This window comes from Anastrepha obliqua, chromosome 5 (genome assembly GCF_027943255.1).
Source record: "Anastrepha obliqua isolate idAnaObli1 chromosome 5, idAnaObli1_1.0, whole genome shotgun sequence".
Taxonomy (NCBI): Eukaryota; Metazoa; Arthropoda; class Insecta; order Diptera; family Tephritidae; genus Anastrepha; species Anastrepha obliqua.
The window spans coordinates 108145309-108168514 of NC_072896.1; the positions used below are offsets into that span (position 1 = coordinate 108145309).

At 37.6% G+C, this 23206-nt stretch overlaps 2 protein-coding genes across 8 annotated transcripts in view; one reads left to right on the top strand and one right to left on the bottom strand.

Annotated features, from left to right (window-relative positions):
- LOC129247131 (bridge-like lipid transfer protein family member 3A) overlaps nucleotides 1-2164 on the bottom strand; it is a 63041-nt gene extending 60877 nt beyond the window's left edge. For all 6 annotated transcript variants that reach the window (XM_054886082.1, XM_054886081.1, XM_054886080.1 and 3 more), the window contains exon 1: nucleotides 1700-2164. In XM_054886082.1, the coding sequence (XP_054742057.1) occupies nucleotides 1700-1743 (44 nt within the window). In that variant the 5' untranslated portion in view covers nucleotides 1744-2164. The remainder of the gene's footprint in view (nucleotides 1-1699) is intronic.
- Nucleotides 2165-6108: 3944 nt separating this feature from the next.
- Nucleotides 6109-17504, top strand: LOC129248491 (enolase). Of its 2 annotated transcripts, none has more exons than XM_054888052.1 (3): nucleotides 6109-6207; nucleotides 15791-16514; nucleotides 16598-17504. In XM_054888052.1, the coding sequence occupies exons 1-3, from the start codon at nucleotides 6173-6175 to the stop codon at nucleotides 17180-17182; spliced, it is 1344 nt and encodes a 447-aa protein (XP_054744027.1). In that variant the 5' UTR covers nucleotides 6109-6172; the 3' UTR covers nucleotides 17183-17504. The 2 variants fall into 2 exon arrangements, with proteins under 2 accessions (XP_054744027.1, XP_054744026.1); XM_054888051.1 differs by lacking the exon at nucleotides 6109-6207 and adding an exon at nucleotides 14890-15021.
- The last annotated feature ends 5702 nt before the right edge of the window (nucleotides 17505-23206 follow it).

The window sequence follows — 23206 nt, forward strand, 5'->3', positions numbered from 1 at the left end:
AGCAATAACGCGCCGAATATTCTCTTCCAAGACGTTAATCGTCTCGGGCTTATCTGCGTAGACAAGCGACTTCACATAGCCCCACAAGAAATAGTCCAGCGGTGTTATATCGCACGATCTTGGAGGCCACGCCACAGGTCCACGGCGCGAGATAATGCGCTCACCAAAAGTTTCCTTCAATAAATCGATTGTTGCGTTGGCTGTATGGCATGTAGCGCTGTCTTGTTGGAACCAAAGGTCGTCCACATCAACATCGTCCAATTCAGGCACGAAAAAGTCATTAATCATGGTTCTATAGCGCTCTCCATTGACTGTAACATTATGGCCGGCTTCATTTTTAAAGAAATATGGACCAATGATTCCCTCTGCCCATTGAGCACACCAAACAGTGACTTTTTGAGTGACTTGTGATGCGTCGCGCGAACCGAACCATTATTTTCGTAATAAATTTGCACGATTTGCAAACGTTGTTCAGGTGTAAGTCTATTCATTATGAAATGGTAAACCAAACTGAGCATAAATCAAGTGACAGATGTCAAAAAGACCATCTACGAAAAAAGTAGTGCCAACTTGAAAACCTAACCTCTAAAAAAACACCCTTTATATTTTATTAGAGAATGTTTTATTGCAATATTCCACGTAGATGGCTAAAGGTAGCATAGCTTAAGGATGGATACACATTTGTATGCATGCATATGTATGTATGTATATTCGAATTGTTCTCAAACATAAATACATCTGTGGACTTTTTGCAAAAGAACTCAACTGGTCGCAGCGCTTTTTGCCTGACAAGCACAACATTGACGTGTTCTTTTTCGACGGAAGTCTATTGATGTTATTTACAACATAATTATAATTTACTGAATTACTAAATATAATTAAAAATTACATTTCTCAATGTTTTGAAGGTATTTTACTCTGTTGTGATAGTCCTAAGCTGCTTAGAATAAGAAATGAATAAAACACTTTAGTTAGCGTTCGTGCCATCGTTCAAATATTGGTGCAATATTTTAATTAAAAAAAACTCAATATTGCCCCACCTTGTATTTAGGCTTAGCTTATGTAATTATAGTCGAATTTAAATATGCAAAAATTTTCGATGTAAAATAAGGATTTATAAATCAAAATAACAAAGCCCGCTAAAATTAGACAAATATGTTAACCCATCAGAAATCTACAGTTATTCGCTTATAACAATTTCTGGCACATAATACAATAATTTAATCTACATATAACTGAAACCCACAAACTGAGGCAGCAGGTGTCAAAGACACCAGATGAAGACATGCAGCGATTTATCATTTGATTAGCTACCCAACGACATAGTCGAGATAGCGACATAGCGTCGCCCACCTCAGCACCATGGTAACTAGCACTTTTAAGAGACCACCGTCAGCCAATAGTTGCATCGTACGATGGGTGTTGGCGGGCAGATAAACCATAACGCGGACAAGGGTAAGCCGCTAGTTAAATTGCTAAAAACCCATTGAACCACTATGCCTTGCCTTGCCTTCTGAATGTGGGTGAATTCGGGTACTGAAAAATCAATTCATTAGCATGTACGTCTTTGTTGTTTCATATTTTTGATTAAAATCCATAACTCAGCGTAATATTAAAATTTTTTCTTAACATTTCTTAGCACATAATAAAAACGGAGATATAATGTTAGTAATTTTTAACAGCTCATTACTCTACTCACATTGAGAGGTGCTTCAAGAGTTGATTCTTAATCAGCGACACCATTTTCGGGCTATCCCAGTCATACAAATAAAACCGACTCTATCACGACTACGTATAGCAATAATTATCACTCACTGCATTTTTTATTTTTTTCTTTGTCTGCACTTTTACTTAATCAACAGCTTTTAGCGATTTGTACAGCTTTTTCACTTATTGCTGTGTTGGAATTTTTCTTTTCTTTTTCTCTACTCCACAAAGAAAAATCTGCTGTGCACAATATTTCGCTTTATCACTTCACTTTTGTTACGTTGAACACATTTTCACTCACGCTTTGCATGCAGCTCGTAGTTGTAATAATAGCTACCAATTTATTTTCCTGAGTTATTTTATAAACTTTTTTTTACAAATCACGGTTTTTTAACATCCATCACCAGTCAATTTCTGCGAGTTTTTGTATTTATTGTCGTTCGACACAAATGACAAATACTCGTACACTCAGTTTGTCCAATTGGACTTTTGTGAGAATACAAACAGGTGACATTTCGGTTTTGCGAATTGGAGATTTAAGCAATTGGTGCTGCCAGATGGAAGAGATGTGAATGAGGAAAATAGTAATTTGGAGAATAGGTACAATGCTTTGAAGGGAAAAGAGTTATATATTATGCTGAAAACAGTGAAGCCCGCACGGAATTTCCTTACCGCAATCCCTTACCGTGCACAAAACTATTTCCCGTAGACAACAGCTGTTTTAGTTGGTTACATACATACAAACAATATTTACAAAATACATCGGTGACAAAATGGATGAAGAAGACATCGAAATTTGCGACTTATTTCTTAATTTATTTCAACTATATATTTTATATAAAAAATACAAGGACCAAAAAAAGTGCAGAAGGTATAAAGTTCGGCCATTAAATAGGAATTGGGGCACAAGTGGTTATCAAATCCAATTTTTTAAAAAAACGTTATTAGTTATCTATATATATAAAAAGAAGTTACATTTCCTTGGTAATCTTATAACTCAAGAACCGCCGAACCGATTAACACAAAAATTTCAGAGTTCTTTTCTATCTTTGAGGAGGTGGTTTGTGTGAAGTTTGATTGAAATCGGTGCAGCCGTTCCTGAGTTATGACATTTTATGGGAGTAATGGTTTCCTCTCATATGAAATGCCTGTATGGGAAAAACAACAACAAATACACAGCCGCTTATGAGCGTTTCTGTTGTACTGTTGTGGTTGTAAGTATATTATGTTAATATTAATTTTGGACGAAAATATAATAAAAACTGGAGCATTCAAAGAACTGGAAAAACATTTTTAACTTTATTTATTTTAGCATAATTTATTTAGCGTAAAAAATTGAAATGGAAATTAAAGAATCAAAGTTTAATTACAAGTTTTTATCGGCTCTTTCACCTTACCTGTATATAGGTGACCACCACAATCAAATTTTAAAAAAGTACAGAAAAGGCTATTGTGACATCTTTAGAAAGTATATTATGTTGAATGAAAAAAATCAACTAATTCAACTGTTTAAACATTTTACGAGTTCTATAAAGAAAACTTAATATGAAAAATTTCTTGCGATATAAAAAAAAAACATTTTATGTATGGTGGTGCGAAGCCCACTGGGAAATGCTAGTCGCTTTATAAAAATATTCCAACTATACTTACGGTCGAGGAATAACATGTGGCCTTAAAAATGACATGCTTTCAAGCAGATACCGCGGCCTCTGGTATTCTGCTCCACTGCCTGATGGTGCTTCTGATTTTCTGGCTTCTCTGCCATACCGATCGCGAAGAGCTAACCACCTCCGTCTGCATACCTCACCTTTAAAATAACTTTGTTATGAAATTTGAAATACTAGTAAATATAGCTCCCACTCACCACTTGTGCGCAGCTCCTTTCCGATCTGTTCATATATCGACGTTTTCCTTCCCTGGAACTTATATAGAGGATTTCTCTTGTCGTAGAGTTCCTTTTTGTCTTGTACTAGCAATACAAGATGCTCGTCGTTCGGCGCCATTTCTGTGTTTAATATGTTTGTACACAAATTTATGAATATATATGCATATGCATCTGCTTGTATCGACACAATGTTGCCATTGATATTTTTGCTTACACACTTTTTCACACATCCGCGTTATCAGTTACAATTTTTCATTGTTTAATAAACCAAAGCCAAAAACCAACAAATGCAAATAGTTCATTTATCTATAATTAACATTATTCAACAGTATTTTTAAGCTATTTTAACAAAAATTATCATTTTTTAAGTTTATTTTGTAAATGATTTTGAAATGTACTGCTTGGCAGCACTGTGTGGTGAGAGAGCAATCAGCTGGGTCGGAATTACGGAATTTTTTTAATAATCGTGAAATAAAATCTACGGTACTACCAAGGTGGATTTAATAAGGTGACAGCATTCACCCAGCTGAATTTTTCGCCGTAGGGATGGCTTACGTCAAAATGATATGCTTTGTTTGTATGTATTGGTATGTTTACATTCGTATGTTTACATTTGCTTGCTGATTTTGACATGATGCTTGCACCAAACGCAACAACAAATATATGTAGGGTTTTACTTATATGTGTTTGCTGTCACCTGTAATAAATTCGCCTTGGGTACTACGATACGGAAGGAAGGAACTTTTCATTTACATGGGGTTCTCATTAGTTTGATCGAAACAGCTGAGTCGGAATTGCGTTTACGGGCTTCACTGTTTTCAGCATTAAGCTAAACAATCTGTAATGTGATTAAAAACTAAATCCCGACTTTTAATTTGGTAATCTTACAAAGGGCGAATTTTATTTTACATGACTCCTAAAACTCGGTATTGTAGTTGGTTCCAGACATTTTTAAATAAGTTGTTTTATCAAATGTCGTGTTCTAATGCGTTTGTATGTGGATAGGGTTTAGGTTAGACCCTCATCCTATTTCGTGCATTAAACATAAAAACACAACATTTCCATCAATGATTCTCAACTCAATACGAAGCTTTCAAAAAACAAAATTCTCTTAAAAATTTATCTCTACAAGCTTCACCAACTCCTAAAAAAATATTAAGAGATGCCAACATGCCAACATATATGATCAGTATCTGATCGTCGACAGTCGGTTCTACGTTACCGAAACGGCCCGGATTCATATCCGGCCAAGGACTGTCACTCCAGCAGCATTCACCGTATGTAAGTATGGGGAATGTTTATGCTGCTTCGACAGCAACAACAATCAATATCTGATATAATACTAACGCAAGGATTAAAATCGAGTAAGTGCTTTTAAAAATGCTTTACACAATAATTTTCTTCACACAAGAGGCGCATATTCGCTAATAACTAACAGTGGGTATATATTATATACAAGTATATGTATATTAGTTATTTGAATACTTTGTATCGCCTTTAAAGTAGTGCCTTTCCGAAATAATACACTTATTATATATATAATTGGCGCGTACACCCTTTTTTGGGTGTTTGGCCGAGCTCCTCCTCGTATTTGTGGTGTGCGTCTTGATGTTGTTCCACAAATGGAGGGACCTACAGTTTCAAGCCGACTCCGAACGGCAGATATTTTTATGAGGAGCTTTTTCATGGCAGAAATACACTCGGAGGTTTGCCATTGCCTGCCGGGCGACCGCTATTAGAAAAATGTTTTTCTTAATTTTGGTGTTTCACCGAGATTCGAATCTACGTTCTCCCTGTGAATTCCGAATGGTGGTCACGCACCAACCCATTCGTCTACGGCGGCCGCCATAGAATAATCCAATCATGACAATATTTTTCAAACTTATTAATTTCTGAAGTGACTTCAGTTCTCGTCACGAACTCTCTTTAAAGTGTTTTCGCCTATTCTTATCTGAAAATATAAAGAAAGCCAGGAGTGAGTAGAGGAAAAAGTATCTGATGTGAAGGAATATTTTTACAAATATTTACCGGTGAAGTTATTTATTTTAGGCCTTTCTTCTTCACTGGTGATCTACGTCATTGCTGAGCTCCTCATTGGGCATAGACCATATCATATTTTTCCTCTTTATATTCTTCATCATCTGAAATATAAATGTGCATCTATGGAAGAATGATGAAAACAGCAAACATATTTTTAATATTTTAAACATAACACCAAGTTTTTTAAGCCGTTTTGAGAAATGTTTTAATAAAGCTACATATATTGATTTGAGGCATACCTATTACGAAAACTAATTAAAACTTAAAGAAAATCGTTGCGCACTTAAAGCTCGCCTACCACATTTGGTAATTCAATTTAGGTTAAAAAGTATGCTCAAAAGGAAGTAAACAGTAGTATCCACTGCATTGCCGACACTGTTCAATGATTTTCAATTTAGACTCACACACACAGCCAAACCTCTAAAGTAGTAGCTGGTTTTTGATTAACACACAAATTTGTAATTGTCATTTGAAATAAATCACGCATTTCTAAATTTATTTTTGCTTTTTACCCAAATTTCCTTTAGAACATCAGACATCATGGACTGCGGACAAGGATTTCCCTGCGATTGTTCGTAAGTAGTGTATTCTATATATTACATAAATTTCGGAAAATATCCACGCTAGTAAAAAATGAAATGGTTATGGCAACAGAGGGAGGCCAGTTTTTAAGTGCAAGTTTAATTCTGCTTTCCAAGTTCAAGCGCCCAATTGTTTAGGCTTAAACTCAGTTTAAAAAATTCACCGCAGTTAAACTAGCATCAGAGAATTAGGTGGTTAAATATGGAATTAATACTGGATATCAAATGATGTAAATCGAGAGGAATTGCAAACTAAATATATTCCTTTTATCGGAATAACACTGGAACCAGCAAAGATGTATCCGGTTATATTGCGCAGATAACCTGTGGTGATAAATGTACCAAGACTTTTAGCAGCCGTATTCAGATTAGATTTCGCAGACAAGAAAAAAGGAAAATAGCCCTGTTTCATATAAATCAAAATATGGTATCCATAAATGGGGTTTGCATAAATAAAAGGAGTTTAAAATTAAAATAAGATTAAATTGTACAACAGTTTTTCAGTAAGAGTTTGATTCCGCTTGAAGCTTTGGTTACTCTGCTAGGTAACAATTTTCTATTATCCAGACACAAAACAGCTGATGTTTATTTCCATTTTTGATGTTATAGTGAAAAAGAGTTGAGGCCGTCTGAAGAATGTACTTTTTGATATAATTTGTACAATCAAATAAGAAATATTGGTGTGTTGAAAACAGTTTAGGCTCAATGGGAAAATCAAAAGTCTGAAATAGTTGTAAGAGTTTACAAGAGCTGTGAGGAGCTGAAGTGTGAAAACTTAAACTTTGATCATCTGCACGCCTTGACAAGTAAAAGCGACCAAAAAATTTTTTTTTAAATAGTAGCAGTAGTAATATTTTATTTATTTTATAATATTTATAATGGAAAAACTTTCCTTTACTACCACGATATATTTGAATGGGGGGCGGAGGGGGAGGGGGCGTGGCACCACCCACCACGCCCATTAGAAAGAGCAAGGTCACACCATTATAACTGTGAAAGTCCCAACCTCCTAGGGTCCCTATAGAACCCCCAGGAGAAGTTTAAAAATTAGGTTTTTTCCGACCACATTTGCAGTTTGGACTGAAATACAGTTGAAGAGAAGAGAATACAGCAGTCGACAACCCAGCAAGCATTTAACTTAGGTTTTATAATTCATAGCACTTATGAAAATGATGTTTTATCGTAAAAGTTATGAGTGCCGATGGCGAAAATTTAGGTGATTTTTATTCCAAATTTTCAGTATTTGTAAAAATATTTGTTTTTGTAATATATACGTATATTTGAAAGCAAAAAAGCGCCGCAGGCGAAAATTTGGTCTAAAAAACGCGCGATTTTTATTCCAAATTTTCAGTATTTGTAAAAATATTTGTTTTTGTAATATGTATGTATATTTGAAAGCAAAAAAGCGCCGCAGGCGAAAATTTGGACTAAAAATCGCGCGATTTTTATTCCAAATTTTCAGTATTTGTAAAAATATTTGTTTTTGTAATATGTATGTACATATATTTGAAAGCAAAAATGCGCGCGATTTTTATTCCAAATTTTCAATATTTGTAAAAATATTTGTTTTTGTAATATGTATGTATATTTGAAAGCAAAAAAGCGCCGCAGGCGAAAATTTGGACTAAAAATCGCACGATTTTTATTCCAAATTTTCAATATTTGTAAAAATATTTGTTTTTGTAATATGTATGTATATTTGAAAGCAAAAAAGCGCCGCAGGCGAAAATTTGGACTAAAAATCGCCCGATTTTTATTCCAAATTTTCAATATTTGTAAAAATTTTTGTTTTTGTAATATGTATGTATATTTGAAAGCAAAAAAGCGCCGCAGGCGAAAATTTGGACTAAAAATCGCGCGATTTTTATTCCAAATTTTCAGTATTTGTAAAAATATTTGTTTTTGTAATATATATGTATATTTGAAAGAAAAAAGCGCCCCTATAAATAATAGAAATAACAATAAAATAAGTGTTCCCTTTTGGTTGGCTGGGTTTTTCTTATTTCGCTTTGTTCTTCTCTCTCTCATCGTTCGTTTGACAGTTCGCTCCTCACATTTATTCTGCACGGCATTACAAACGTTTAGAAGAACATTTGTAATAATAAAATTCTAATAGAATTTGTAGTATTATTTAGTGAAAATAGCTTTAAATCAAATATTCAATTAATAAAGAGTGTTTATAAGTGAATTCGTTACTTTTCTGTGTTTGTATTTAAGTGAAATAAGCGTCTGTAATAGGGCATTTTTTCAAGCTTATGCAAAAAAGGTGAATTTTTAACGTTAAATATTGCTATTAATTCTTAATTTTAATTTATAAAAAGTAATATAAATCAAAAGGCTGATATAGTGACTACATTTGCGTGTCATAATTTTTAAATTCGGTCCACGCATTTAGACATTATAAGCAAATATATCGTGGTAGAAAAGGAAAGCTCAGCCTTTATAATACAGTGAATATGTTTTAATACAGAGTGGCTGATGAATTTTGCTACATTAAGAAACTCAAATAACTTTTTTTTTAGTGTATGGAATTCATTTATTTTTTTTTTCAAGTTGAAGGTCATTAAATTTTATTAAATGTAGCTTAACTAGTTTTAAAAATAATTGAATTTAAATGCCCCCCATGCTCGTTGACACAAGTGCGGCATCTTAGTAAAAAGTTGTTCATTGCTGCTTTGAGAGTTGCGACAGGAATAGCCGCAATTGTTGCCCGAATGGATTGTTTTAGTTCATCCAAATTTGTTGGCTTTGTTTTATAAACTTCTTGTTTACATAAACCCCACAAGAAAAAGTCAGGTGCAGTAAGGTCAGGCGACCTGGGGGGCCAACGAAATTCGGAGTTTCTTGAAATCAGTTTATTGGGAAATTTTCGTCGCAACTCTGTCATAACGGTCTGGGCTATGTGAGACGTTGCCCCATCTTGTGGAGACCACACAGAGTTGAAAGGAATTCTCTTTCGGCGTAGTTCTGGATAGAAAAATTCTTTCAGCATTTTCAAATAACGGTCTCCAGTGACCGTAACGGTGTGACCATTTTCTTCAAAAAAATAAGGCCCGACAATACAGCGTGAAGAAACCGCACACCACACTGTCACGCGAAGAGGATGCAATTCCGTCTCGTGGAGTATCTGTGGGTTAGAAGTACTCCATATTCGACAATTTTGTTTGTTCACATTGCCGTTTAAATCGAAATGGGCCTCATCAGACATGAAAAGGCGGTTTAACATGTTTTGGTCTTCTTCCACCATTTGCAGGATCTTCTGGCAAAATTCCAAGCGAATCGGCAAGTCTGCTGCATTCAGTTTGTTAACCATTTGAATTTTGTAGGGAAATAAGTCTAAATCTTTGTGCATTATTGTTTGCAAAGACTGTCGGCTGACACCAAGTTGAGCGGATAAGCTTCTTGTTGAAACCCTTGGATTGCTTTGTATAGCTGCAGCTACAGCAGCGATCGTTTCCTCCGTCCGAACTGGTGGGTTTCGATGATAAGGCCTTCTTGCGACTGTTCCTTGCTCAGCAAAATTATTCACCAGTCTCATTATGGTCCATCTGCTCGGGGGATCGCCGCCAAACATCCGCCTGTACTCTCTCTGTACCAAAACTACGGACTCCAGTGCGTGATAGCTGCGGACTATCCAAATTCTTGTTTGCGTGTCCCAGTTATCCATTTTAATAAATTTTAAAGATCAATCTGCAAATTAAAATCAAAATGGAACAGATAACTTAAAAAGAAAAAAAGTTATTCAATTTTTTTTTGGTAGCGGCTTTCATCAGCCACCCTGTATTTCAGAATAAGTGGGACAGTATAAAAATAAATAAAAACAATTATGACAATAATTTATAAGAATGTGTGCCATACAAATAGCAAAAATGTGGTAGCCAATTTAAGAAAATTCATTACCAATAAAGTCCCTGTATTTAATCAGATATATGTATATTTGAATATTTTTTTAAAATATATTATACAAAATATTTGTTAAAAAATGTTGAACTGACTTTATACACATTTATTTCCTTTTAGTATTGTAATACTGAACACTTCGCTTATTTTCACATCACTAAAACCAGTATAGTACCGCCGTTGTCGAGATTGTTGTTGTTGTAGCAGCATAAACATTCCCCATTTTTACATACGGGGAATGCTGCTGGAGTGGCAGTCCTTGGCCGGATATAAATCCGGGTAGTTTCGGTAACGTAGAACCGACTGTCGTGGAAACGTCGTCTGTGGTGAGATTATGCTTATGGTTGGTTATAGGTTCGACCACTGTGAAAAAGAAAAATTATAGAAATATAAATTATTTTTTAATAATAATAATTTAATATTACAAAATTATAAAATATAAATAATTTTTTTATAACGATAAACTCTTGGAAGGCAATGGCGAATATCCGAGTACATTTCTGGCGTAAAGAAGCTTCTCATTCTGTAGAATGCTTTTAATTGAATGCCACGAATTGAAAGAAATATAGGCCCTTATTATGAGCAACATTCGATCTTCGACTGTAGTCGAAAGTGCTGATCGAACGAATTTTCATTTGGTATTATGGTGCTCATTCGTTGAAGAATATGACTATTGTGAATTTCGATCGCTCGACGCATTTACAATAGATAATTTTTTCTCAGCTGATACAGCAAATCAAAATAAAAGAACAACCGATTGTGTTGAAATTCTTTGCTAACAAAAGAATTCTTTTAAAGTTAAAAAAAGTATTTTTTGTGAAAATGAGTACAACGGAGTTGTGGTTCGACTATTCATCGGACGATGAAAGATTAGTGGAACTAGCTAGAAGTAGAAAACAATTGAGGGGCGCATCCAACCCCCTAGAAATGGCTTCCACTGAGTAAGTTTAGAATTTTCAAAATGTGTTGACGTACTTAATATTACAGAAATTCCCTTACAGATTTTTATAGAACTTTAGATTATCTAAAAAGGCGTTTATGAACCTACTGTCCAGTACAGAAAACCAGTTGCAGCAGTGTACCTGAGCCAAATCCATTCCAAATATGTTAAAGCTAGCCACAGTTCTGCAATTTTGTGCTCAGGAATCGTACCAATTGAGTATTGGTAATGAAGGTATGCTAGGACTTGCTCAGCCCACTGTGTACGATGATGCTGAAGATATTGAAGTGTGGTCAAATAACGGAGAAGTAATTAGAAAACATAACAAATGAAATTTTGAGAATATTATAGAAAAATCTAAAAAGTATTAAATAGAAACCTTTACGCCAAAGTTTCTGTTTTATTTTTATTATAAATTTTCTTTATTCAATTATTCGTCATTCGAAAAAATATGTATTTCAGTTCCTCTACGTATTTCAGCCCATACCTACCAAGGGAAAATAAAAATGTATTTCTATAAACATCACAAAAAAAAAAACATTTTAAGCTTAATCCTTTTTGCTGCCGTTCTCACTGGTGGTCCCAAGCAATTCAGATCCGTTGTAAATTCCTCCCATTTTTTGCTGCTTGAACTTTGGTGCAAATCCTTTTTGCGAATTGTGGATTCGCCTTTCTAATTGTTATTTGGTACTCACGACTTTCGACCTGCATAAAATTAACAAAATTAGTATATATTTATTATTTGGTTACTATAAAACCATAAATAATCGCAAACAACTTACACTTTAACAAATTTTTCCACAATACGCCACACAATCGAAGCAAAATTGCATTCGACTCTAAATTCGGTAAACAACGAAAATTTCGATAGGGTTGCACCGCTCATAATACCAAATTGACATTCGATTTTCGATCTTCGACAACCAGCGAATATCGAAGATCGAATGTAACTCATAATAGCGGCCATAATATTCAAGACTATAACCGCCAATTACAAATATACAGCTGTTGACAGCTAATTAGAAACGACACTTATTTCAAAATAAATTTTCCATTTTCCTTTAAAACACGTATTTTCATAACTTGTTGCCAATTTTATTTAAACATATGATAAACCTAAAAACTAGTGGAAAACAATTTAATCCCAATTCTTCATTAAATATAAAATATATATTTTTTTTTAAAGCATGTGAAATGCACGATTTGGATAGGGCAACTAATTAGAAACAGTAATGTATTATCAGATCAACATAAAGATTATGTTAGTATTTGGTTCCATAACCCTTTTGCTTCAACACTGCCTCACATCGATTGCGCATTGATGTAATGAGATTCTGACAGCGCGCCACAGGTATTGCTTGCCATGCCGTTTTTACTTCGGCAAAAAGGACATCCATATTTGAGATATTTTTGGCACTCACGGCTTTTTTAACGTCATCCCAGAGATGCTCTATTGGGTTTAAGTCCGCACTGGGTGATGGCCATTCCAAAACATTGATGGAATTTTCGTCGAAAAACTGTTTCGACAACTTTGCCGTGTGCTTTGGATCATTATCCTGTTGAAACTTCCATATAACAGGCAAATTTTCCTCAGTCCACGGCAACATTACATTTTTTAGTATATCGACGTATTTCTCCTTATTTAAAATTCCATCAATCCTAAGGATTGGGCCAACACCATTCCACCAGAAACATCCCCACACCATGATTGATCCTCCACAATGCTTCACTACCCACGAAACGTAGCGAGGATTGAATTCTTGGTTGATTAGCCGTCGAACATACCTTCTACCATCTGGGCCTATGCGATTTATCTTGGTTTCATCACTCCAAACGATATATTTCCATTGATTTGGAGTGCATGACCAATGGGATCTCGCAAAGACTACTCGCCATCTCCTTTGTATCTTGGTTAGAAGGGGCTTTTTGCGTGCTGCTCTGCCATGCAGTCAAGATTCGACCAGACGCCGAGCAATTGTCCTCTTGGATATTTCGAAATTATATTGATCCTGAATTTCCCGTTGGATGTCAGTGGAAGTCTTTTTTGGGTCTCTTTTGGGGATGATTGCTATCTTGCGGTCAATTTCTGCTGAAGTTTTACGGGGCCTTTTCTTACGTGGAACATTGTCAACAGTCTTAAAAAGTTGGATATGCTTTAAGGCGTTAAAACCATTTTTTTTTTGAGCATTTGACTTGCTTAGAAATTTCACTGTACGACTTTCCAGCCTTACGAAGGTCAAAAATGGAGCTGCGCAGGGCAGGTGTACAGCTGTTGCTTTTTCCCATTACACATCTTGAAGACGAATATTTTAGTTGCTTTTAAACAACCAATTTAAAATATAATATATGCATACCAAAAAGTCGATTATATTGCTATTAAAATAACACAACTTGCCGAATATGCTTCCATTGAACAACTGTTTCTAATTACTCGTCTCAGTTTATTTACCTTGAACTAAGTAACCCATGCACTGCGTTGGATAATATTAACGGTACTTCAATTACACAACTACAAAACTAGGCGCATTGGGTAGTAAATAGAGTAACAAAAGCAATGCAAATGATTTTAAGAGAAAAAATAACGGTAAATTTAAACAGTTTAATATTATGCTCATCAAGCGTTTATCAAAAGAGAGCGTTTCTAATTAGCTGACAACAGCTGTATGTAAATATCAACGAGTACCTATGTAGTAACTTTTATCAGATAAAATATCAATTTTTATGTTAACAATTTAAATGTAGCTTCAATTCCTTAACTTTCATTTAAATTTTTGACAGACAACTTTAAAATTAACTGAAAAAAGTCGTTTAGTAATTTGTTTAGAATTAGTTTAGACGACTGAAAACTGGTGTTAGGGTGTGTACGGCTAAATTTTTATCTAAATCGAAAGGATGCCCTTAAACGGTCGGTAATACAGTTCTTACTAGCCTTTTAAGTGTTTCAATCTGCCTTGATCTATTTCAGCATTCAGACATAAGAAGCAAATTTCCGACTGATTTAAATTTTACATCCGGTACATCCGGTGCACTTCCTCAATTCCTCACTACCTTTTAAATTTATAATTTATCAACACCGTTTGAGCTGCCATTACTGAAGCAATTTTGAACTATTTTTGTAATTACATAAATTTTCTTTAAAGTATATTAATAGACAGTTTACCCCACTTTTACGTTCAAACACAAAAAACAATATTTTATGTCATTGAAATTTTAATTAAACCTAAAGAAATATTAGAAAGCAAATTGAATTTTTGAACTCGTTGCTGTTATATTTAAGCAAAGCACAACAATAAAAGCTTTTAATTTGTCATTGTAAGCATTATAAGCTGCGCATTGTGCCACCTCTTTCACGCGTATACTAGCACCGCAGCCGGCATCCGCTCTTGTCACCTTGCGCGAAGGTCATAGAAAGCTTCTTCGCAACCAATACATACCGGTCCCATTAAAGAGAAGCTGCCAACCAGAGACGACGCTACGAATAAACGAAATACACACCTATGACGTTTACCCCATATGCCGGCAATACGCATTATATCATAAGAAGTCTTCAACCGAATTAATTCTCATTTCCTGAGTAATCCTACTGCTACCTCTGTCGTTACCACTGTGTCTTTGCCGGGGTGGTTTGTAATTAAGATCCACATACGTATTAGGTATAAAGCTCACTCGTTTTCGCTAATCGCTGGTGCCGGCAAAGTACTAGAAACGTTTGTACGATTGCAATTGCGAGTGCGTCTGCGACAACAACAATAAGGTAAAATAACAAGAGCTTTACAAAATACAAAAAAAGCATAGTGTGTTAAAATGGTGCTGTGGTCATGCTCCACGAAAACAACGGCGGTTGCTCGCTCCGTCGCGTTGTTCGCTCAGCACTCAGTGTCAGTTGCTCCACAATCGCCGTTGGTGAATTTTGGTGCCAGAGTTCCGTCTCCGTTTGGATTACAATTCTTGTTAATTAAACGCTTTAAGTAAGTTCTGCAATTTTAAGAGCATATTTTTTTTTTGTATTGCATTTTGAAATATGTTTAAAAACAAATGAATTTGCGGTAAAGTGAAATTAAAAATGTAAATATAAATTTAGCGAAAGCGAAATAAGCTCGAAACATTAGTCATTAAATGGCGGAGAGTGCAGTTAGATAACAAATTAGTCGTGCACGTTGACGTGTACTATACAAATTTCTGATTTAATATTGAAAATAATTTTCCATATTTAATTAGAATAAATGTTTAGCAAATAAGCTCTATTGTTGTAACAGAGGGTCAGTATTTGCAAATCGAATTGGAATTTCGTTTAATAGTGTAGTATTTCCGCATTTTGTCGCTATGACCTTTACTTGCTACGTAGAGGTCATTTTGCAGCGAGAGTAAAACTTTCCATTCAAAGTGATAGAAATTGCTAAGCGTGCTGAGGCAATTCGTTATCTACACTTTTGTAATTTATAATATGTTTAGAAGTAAATTATTAAAATATTTATGTATGTGATTACTTTGGTTGAATAGGATTATGAAATAACTTAACTTGAATACATACATACATATATTTAAATAATAATTAAATATACTTGCGGGTACAAAAGAGATCGCTTGAATAAATAAATAGACACTTGAAGATAAACAATAGTGCCATCAACAATATAGTATAAATAAATAAATATAGAAAAGAGAAAATATTTGACAGTTTATTGGTTATTAAAATCATTTATTTTCTTTCTTTCTCCTTTATTCTTTATCAAACAGATCAGATATGCCTATCAAGTCGATCTTCGCTCGTCAAATCTTCGATTCGCGTGGTAACCCCACCGTCGAGGTTGATTTGTGCACTGATTTGGGTCTCTTCCGTGCTGCCGTACCCTCAGGCGCCTCTACTGGCGTCCATGAGGCTCTTGAGTTGCGCGATAACGATAAGAACAGCTATCATGGCAAGGCTGTGACCAAAGCCGTCGATCATGTAAACAAAACTCTGGGACCTGAATTGTTGAAGGCCAATCTTGAGGTCACCGACCAGGAAGCCATTGATAATTTCATGCTGAAATTGGATGGTACTGAGAACAAGTCGAAATTCGGTGCCAATGCCATTTTGGGTATTTCATTGGCTGTCTGCAAGGCTGGTGCCGCTAAGAAGGGAGTACCACTGTATCAGCACATTGCTGATTTAGCTGGCAACAAAGACATTATTTTGCCCGTACCTGCATTCAACGTAATCAACGGTGGTAGCCATGCTGGCAACAAATTGGCTATGCAGGAATTCATGATTTTGCCAACTGGCGCTACCAGCTTCACTGAGGCCATGAAAATCGGCTCTGAGGTATACCACCACCTGAAGAAGGTCATCAAGGATAAGTTCGGTTTGGATGCCACCGCTGTAGGTGATGAGGGTGGTTTTGCACCTAACATCCAGTCAAACAAGGAAGCTTTGGTGTTGATCCAGGATGCTATTGCCAAGGGTGGATACACTGGCAAGGTGAGTTGAGAAGAAAACTAATTTTCAACACCTCAAAATTCAAAATTGATCAATTTAAATATTTTCTCTGCTCCCATCTACAGGTCGAGATCGGTATGGATGTTGCCGCTTCTGAATTCCACAAGGACGGTTTGTACGATTTGGACTTCAAGAACCCCAACAGCGACAAGTCACAATGGCTTTCGCCTGAAAAACTCACCAACTTATACCAGGAATTCATCAAGGAGTTCCCCATTGTCTCCATTGAGGATCCCTTCGATCAGGATCACTGGGAAGCCTGGACCACCATTACTGCCAACACTCAAATCCAAATTGTCGGTGATGATTTGACCGTAACCAACCCTAAGCGCATTCAGACTGCCGTCGAAAAGAAGGCTTGCAACTGCTTGTTGTTGAAGGTCAACCAAATTGGTACCGTCACAGAATCAATCAAGGCTCATTTATTGGCCAAGAGCAACGGCTGGGGCACCATGGTGTCGCATCGTTCCGGTGAGACCGAAGACACTTTCATTGCCGATTTGGTTGTTGGTTTGTCGACTGGACAAATTAAGACTGGCGCTCCATGCCGTTCTGAACGTTTGGCTAAATACAATCAAATTCTTCGCATCGAAGAAGAGTTGGGAGCCAAGGCGAAATTCGCTGGTAAATCATTCAGAAAGCCACAGTAAATGTGTACGAATGTGTGGCGAGCAATGAATAATGATTCCAACATACAAGAAGAGAGAATATCCAGTGAACGTGGCGTATTAAGTTGATCTTAATTACTAGAATACAATACATGCAAACCTAGTACCTATGAAAATGTTTAGCCACCTATGTATTTACCATCAACAACAAATGTTAATTGAAATTTGTGCACTGAAATGACTTTGGTTCTCTTATTCTACTTTAAATACACATAATTTAAAAATTTTATTTAAATCGTATGCAGAACTATTGCTTCTTAATTGTTCTTTTTATAATAAAACTACTTTAAATTATTATTCTTAATGATAATTTCGTTTCGGTAAAATAAAATAGCATAGACAAGGAATAAAAATTAAAAACCAAAAACACACAAACAGTTATTGTTTTCAATACTATGTATCTCTAAACGTACATTTGCTATGCTATTATCGTGCAAAACATATTATCGTGCTGGTTTATAAGCAGAGAATTTCAAAAATGTTAATACAAAATTAATAGAATTGTTGAGTATTAGTGCAGTAATGCAAAACGCACATTATAATGTCAGACCGATGCCTATGAGGGTGTCTGTATTTACATTATTATCTTGTCGTTTTATAAAAATGCGAGATTTTGGTGGGCAAAATATTAAGGGAAATAAAAACAATGCAAAATAATTGGTTTCGATTTTATGCTTGTTGTTCAATATGACAAAAATTCGATTGAAATTATTATTGAAATAAATGTTGGCATTAAAAAAAAACCAAATAACATACAATGTGTATTTTTTGTATGTATTTTTTATTATTTCTTAAATGTTTACTTGAAAGTCCTTGATCTTGATTCCGGAAGGTTGCTAGAATGGTTTTTTCCACCGTCTGTAGTTTTTGACATCATTCATTGTGAAGGTCACTTGCAAAAATTGGCGATTTGTTATTATTAAAAAAAAGAAAGGCACACCTACACGCACTGATTTATTCCTACATATGTATGTACGCATATGTATATATACATATACACGCATGTATGCCTAACCCTGAGATGAAAACTTGAAGCAATAAGAAAATATTCTGGTTCAGTACTAGAACTATTTCGTCAGCAACATATCTTTGTATGTATATTTTCTAAAATAAAGAAGGAAAATAAATAAATAGATGCAAATTAAATACATTAACCCTGGAACGCCATCCCTATTTTTTGCCAACGAATAGCCATCCTTTATTATTTTGATGATGACTTATTTCAAATCCTTATCAAAAGTGATGGTGTGTGATCTTCTTCGTTTGGTATCAAACGGCTCGGAGAGGTCCTTCCCAATTCTGACGGCGCTGCTGGTGTTGAGCAACGTCATCTTACATAGCCGTATTAGTTTTGGGGATACCAAATTCAGACATAGCGGCATACAGGTAACTCCTTTCCGTACTGTTGAATGCAGCTTTGAAGTCGACGAAAAGATGGTGTGTGTCGATTCTCCTTTCATGGGTCTTTTCCAAGATTTGGCGTATTGTGAATATTTAAGATTGCTCTGTACGTCAGTCACCAGATCGCCGTCTTTGTTCTTACAGGAAAACGCCCCGGTCTTAAAACCTTCTGTAAGCCGCCGAACTTTCTGGTAGAATTTTCGGGCGTTGTTCCTGTTGGCCAGCGTCTCAAGCTCCGCGCACTCACGTATTTCGGCCTCTCGTTTCTTCTTTCAGATAATACGTTTCTCTTCCTTTTTTAGTTCTCTGTAGCGATCCCCCATGGCTCGCTTTGCGCCCGATCGCAGCGTGGCTCTATAGGCGGCATCTTTTCTTTCTGCGGCAGCATGACATTCCTCGTCGTACCAATTGTTTTTTCGGGCTCGCCGGAATCCGATTTCTTCTTCGGCGGCGGTACGTAGGGAACGAGAAATGTTGCTCCATTGCTCGCGCATGCCGGTGTGTTGGGCAGTGCTCTCCGAGAGCAGGAGTGAGAGTCGAGTGGCGAATCTTCTGGCTGTCTGTTGTGATTGCAGCTTTTCGATGTCGAACATTCTTTGCGTAGGTAGATGTACGTTTTTTGCTGCACAGAGGCGGGTGCACAGTTTGGCTGCAACAAGGTAATGATCCGAGTCAATGTTGGGTCCTCGGATCGTACGTACATCTAATACACTAGAAGCGTGTCTTCCATCTATCACAACATGATCGATCTGGTTTCGCGTTTTTCGATCAGGAGACAGCCAGGTAGCTTGGTGTATTTTCTTATGCTGGAATCTGGTGCTGCAGACTACCATGTTTCGGGCCCCGGCGAAGTCGATCAGCCTCTGTCTGTTCCTTGCCCACCCTGGCGTTGAAGTCGCCAAGCACGATTTTTATGTCGTGGCGGGGGCAGCGCTCATAGGAACGTTCCAAGCGCTCATAGAAGGAATCTTTGGTCGCATCGTCCTTCTCTTCCGTCGGGGCGTGGGCGCAATTAGCGAGATGTTAAAAAATCGCGATTTGATGCGGATTATTGCGAGACGCTCGTCCACCGGAGTGAACGACAGTACTTGGGGACGAAGTCTCTCTCACACAACAAATCCGACACCGAATTTGCGCTCCTTTACATGGCAGCTGTAGTAGACGTCGCAAGGTCCTATGTTTTTCTTACCTTGCCTTGTCCATCGCATCTCTTGGATGGCAGTAATGTCAGCCTTTACTCTCACGAGGACATCAACCAGCCGGGCAGAGGCACCTTCCCCATTAAGGGACCGGACATTCCAGGTGCATGCCCTCAAATCATATTCCTTATTTCGTTTGCAGGGGTCGTCATCAGTAAAGGCAGTTCTCATCCGAGGCTTTTTTAATCTTTTCATTGGGGGGGATTTTTAAGTGGCGGGTCCCAAACCCAGCGCACAACCAGCTATCCTGGAATGCTTCGCCTGCTCACTTTAGCTCACTCCCGAACGGGTGTTCGGAAGCTAACCAGAGGATACGTGGGCTAATCCCGGACGTTGTGAGCTGCTTGAACCATATGTAGAAGAATCGTCCTGGCCACTCCCAAGTCAATGGCGATCAGTAACTTTGCCCACTTGCGTGGACTTCTACACATGGAACCATCCTCCAAGTGCGGTGTGTGATCACCATTCGGAATTCACTGAGAGGTCGTTGGTTCGAATCTAGGTGAAAACACCAAAATTAATAAAAACATTTTTCTAATAGCGGTCGCCCCTCGGCAGTCAATGGCAAACCTCCGAGTGTATTTCTGCCATGAAAAAGCTCCTCATAAAAATATCTACCGTTCGGAGTCGGCTTGAAACTGTAGGTCCCTCCATTTGTGGAACAACACCAAGACGCACACCACAAATAGCAGGAGGAGCTCGGCCAAACACCTAACAGTTTTGCTTTTTTTATCAAAAGGATCGACGGAATCTAATGCATGCATTGGGAACAAGATCGTAGAACGTTGTAGACTGCAGTCCGTCACATAATCACTAAAACTATAATCGACAAGATGCTAAGCAGCGAGGAAACGGGCAAATCATCAGTGGTTTCGCGGAAAAAATTCTCCGGATGAACAAGATGAGCCTGGATGCAGGCACTCAATCATAGACCTTTTAATGAGGAAAAGGAACGTCGCTTTGAAATAACTCAAAAGCGGTTCCAGAGTGGGCTACGGTTCCAAACGCGGTGTCGTTTTTTAGTCTCCGGACATACTCTTGCTGCGACGGCAGCTTTGATGATCTATTAGGCATTTTCAACCTTCTCATCGGCAAAAAAAAAGAATCCTGTACATAAATAATATCCACAACCTGAGAAAGCGGAAAAAACCGCCTAGTCGTTTTGACGAAGGATGTTGATCCAAAGGATGTTAAGGTAAAAAAAATGATATGTGAAAAATAAATCTGAGAAAATGTTTGATCATCGCACCTTCCCATCTATCGACTATTTTGGATGCGGCAGCGGTGCGAACTTGGTTAATTTTGTTTCTCATATTAATCGTAGCATTAAGCAAACCACCCAAAAAAATTACAAAATTAATGGGATACGGTACACTAGACAGGGCTAGTTTACTGGGGCGGCAGCCCTTGGTCGGGAAAAACCCCAGTCATTCCGGTAACGTAGAACCGGCTGCCATGGGAATGGCATGGCCTCACCCATGCAGACACCTGCTGGAGCCTGAGCCACCTCCCAGGCACATCAGGAGGCATTTCCTCAACTACGTGGACGAGATCCTGAACAAAACAGACAGACCACTCCAGGATCAGACAGTGTACAGACAGGCCATAAACGAAATTCATCGGGAGACCCTTACCACCTTTTTAAGCTCCCCACCCCCGAATGCCGTTATCGGAGTCCAACCACCTATTGCAGACGAAGTGCTCCAGCTTCCCCGAGAGTCCCGCGTAACATTGGCACAATTACGTTCTGGATACTGTAGCAGGTTAAACTCCTACTTATGCAGAATCGACCCCGACATACTAAACATATGCCCGGCATGTGAAGGCACCCCGCACGACACTAACCACCTTTTCACATGCCCCATCAAACCCACTCATCTAACACCTCTCTCCCTCTGGACCCAACCCGTCGAAACAGCTAGTTTCCTGGGCCTACCGTTCGATGAGCTAGACGAAGACGACCGGTGATTACACTACACTGACTGGGCGAAGATACTGCTACAACAACAACAACAACAACCACAACATTACGAAATTAATGAAATTAATACAATCATGAATTGAAAATAGCAAGAAAGCGAAATATTTAAATTACAATATAAATATAGGCGAACACCTCCCAAAAGCGGGCACTTTTCAGCACATACCACAAATCCTTAAGAATTTTTTTCTATTTTACAGCGCCCGGCACTCGAAGTGTAACCAATTAAAAAGGCCATAAATTTAGTTAAGAAAATTACTTTTATTCAAATCAAACTAAAAAATGTGTGAAAATAATACAAAATTAAGAATCAATTTACTTTTGCTCGATATGACCACCTTTTGTCTTGTCTATGGCCTTGAGACGGTCCAGAAATGAATCGCTAGCTGCCCGAATGTGACTTGCAAGTATTTTGGCCCACACGCGGAAAATGACTTTTTTCAGCGCCTCGAGACTGGTGAATCTTTTAGTTCGGACCCTGCTTTCCCAAATGGCCCAAAGAAAATAATCCAACGGACTCGCATCTGGTGAATTTGAGAACCATTCTGTGGACGTTATGAAGTTCGGAACGTTGTTTTTTAGTGATTCTTGGTTCACTCGAGCTTTGTGAGCGGGTGCCGAGTCCTGTTGAAACGTCCATGGTCTGCAACCGAAATATTTTTCTGCCCACGGATTTAAAGCAACGTCCAAAATACTTTCCCGATAATAACCCACATTTACCTTGACGCTAGGCTCGATGGAAACGATTGGAAAGCGCCCAACTGCGGTTACCTGCGGCGGGTTGTTGTTGTTGTAACAGCATAAACATTCCCGATACAGATATGGGGAATGCTGCTGGAGTGCCAGTCCTTGGCCGGATATAAATCCGGGTCATTCCGGTAACGTAGAACCGACTGTCGTGGGAACGATACCTGTGGCGGGTGCTGTCTCGTGGTGGCCACTAGATGACTCGAATTCTCGTATGAACGGTTGGTCAAATAAACCCTATCGTTTTGGGAGTTTAAGAATTGCACAATGTTCGGGAATTGACCGCTTTCGCCTAAGCGAAGCAGTTCCTTCGCTCTCTCAAGTCTGACTTGTTGCTGCTTTGGAGTGAGATCATGCGCCTTTTGTGCTTGACTTTTAGGGCTTGACTTTGAGATCATTTTTCAATATGCGGCGTATGCTAAGGTCAGATATTTTCAGTTCTTTTGCGATTTGATTGGCACTTCGTCGGGGATTTCGTTAAAGTCGCTTCTTCACTTTTTGCACCATTTCACGCGACGTTGCAGTCTTTTGATGACCACCTCCAGCCAAATAAAATGCAATCACACTTTTACGTTTAAAATCCATTACTGATTTTTTTTTCGCGTGCATCAGCCCATGCGTCAGCTGCGCGAGCGGTCTGAAGTTTGTTACGCTTCGAGTGCCGAATCCTGTATTATC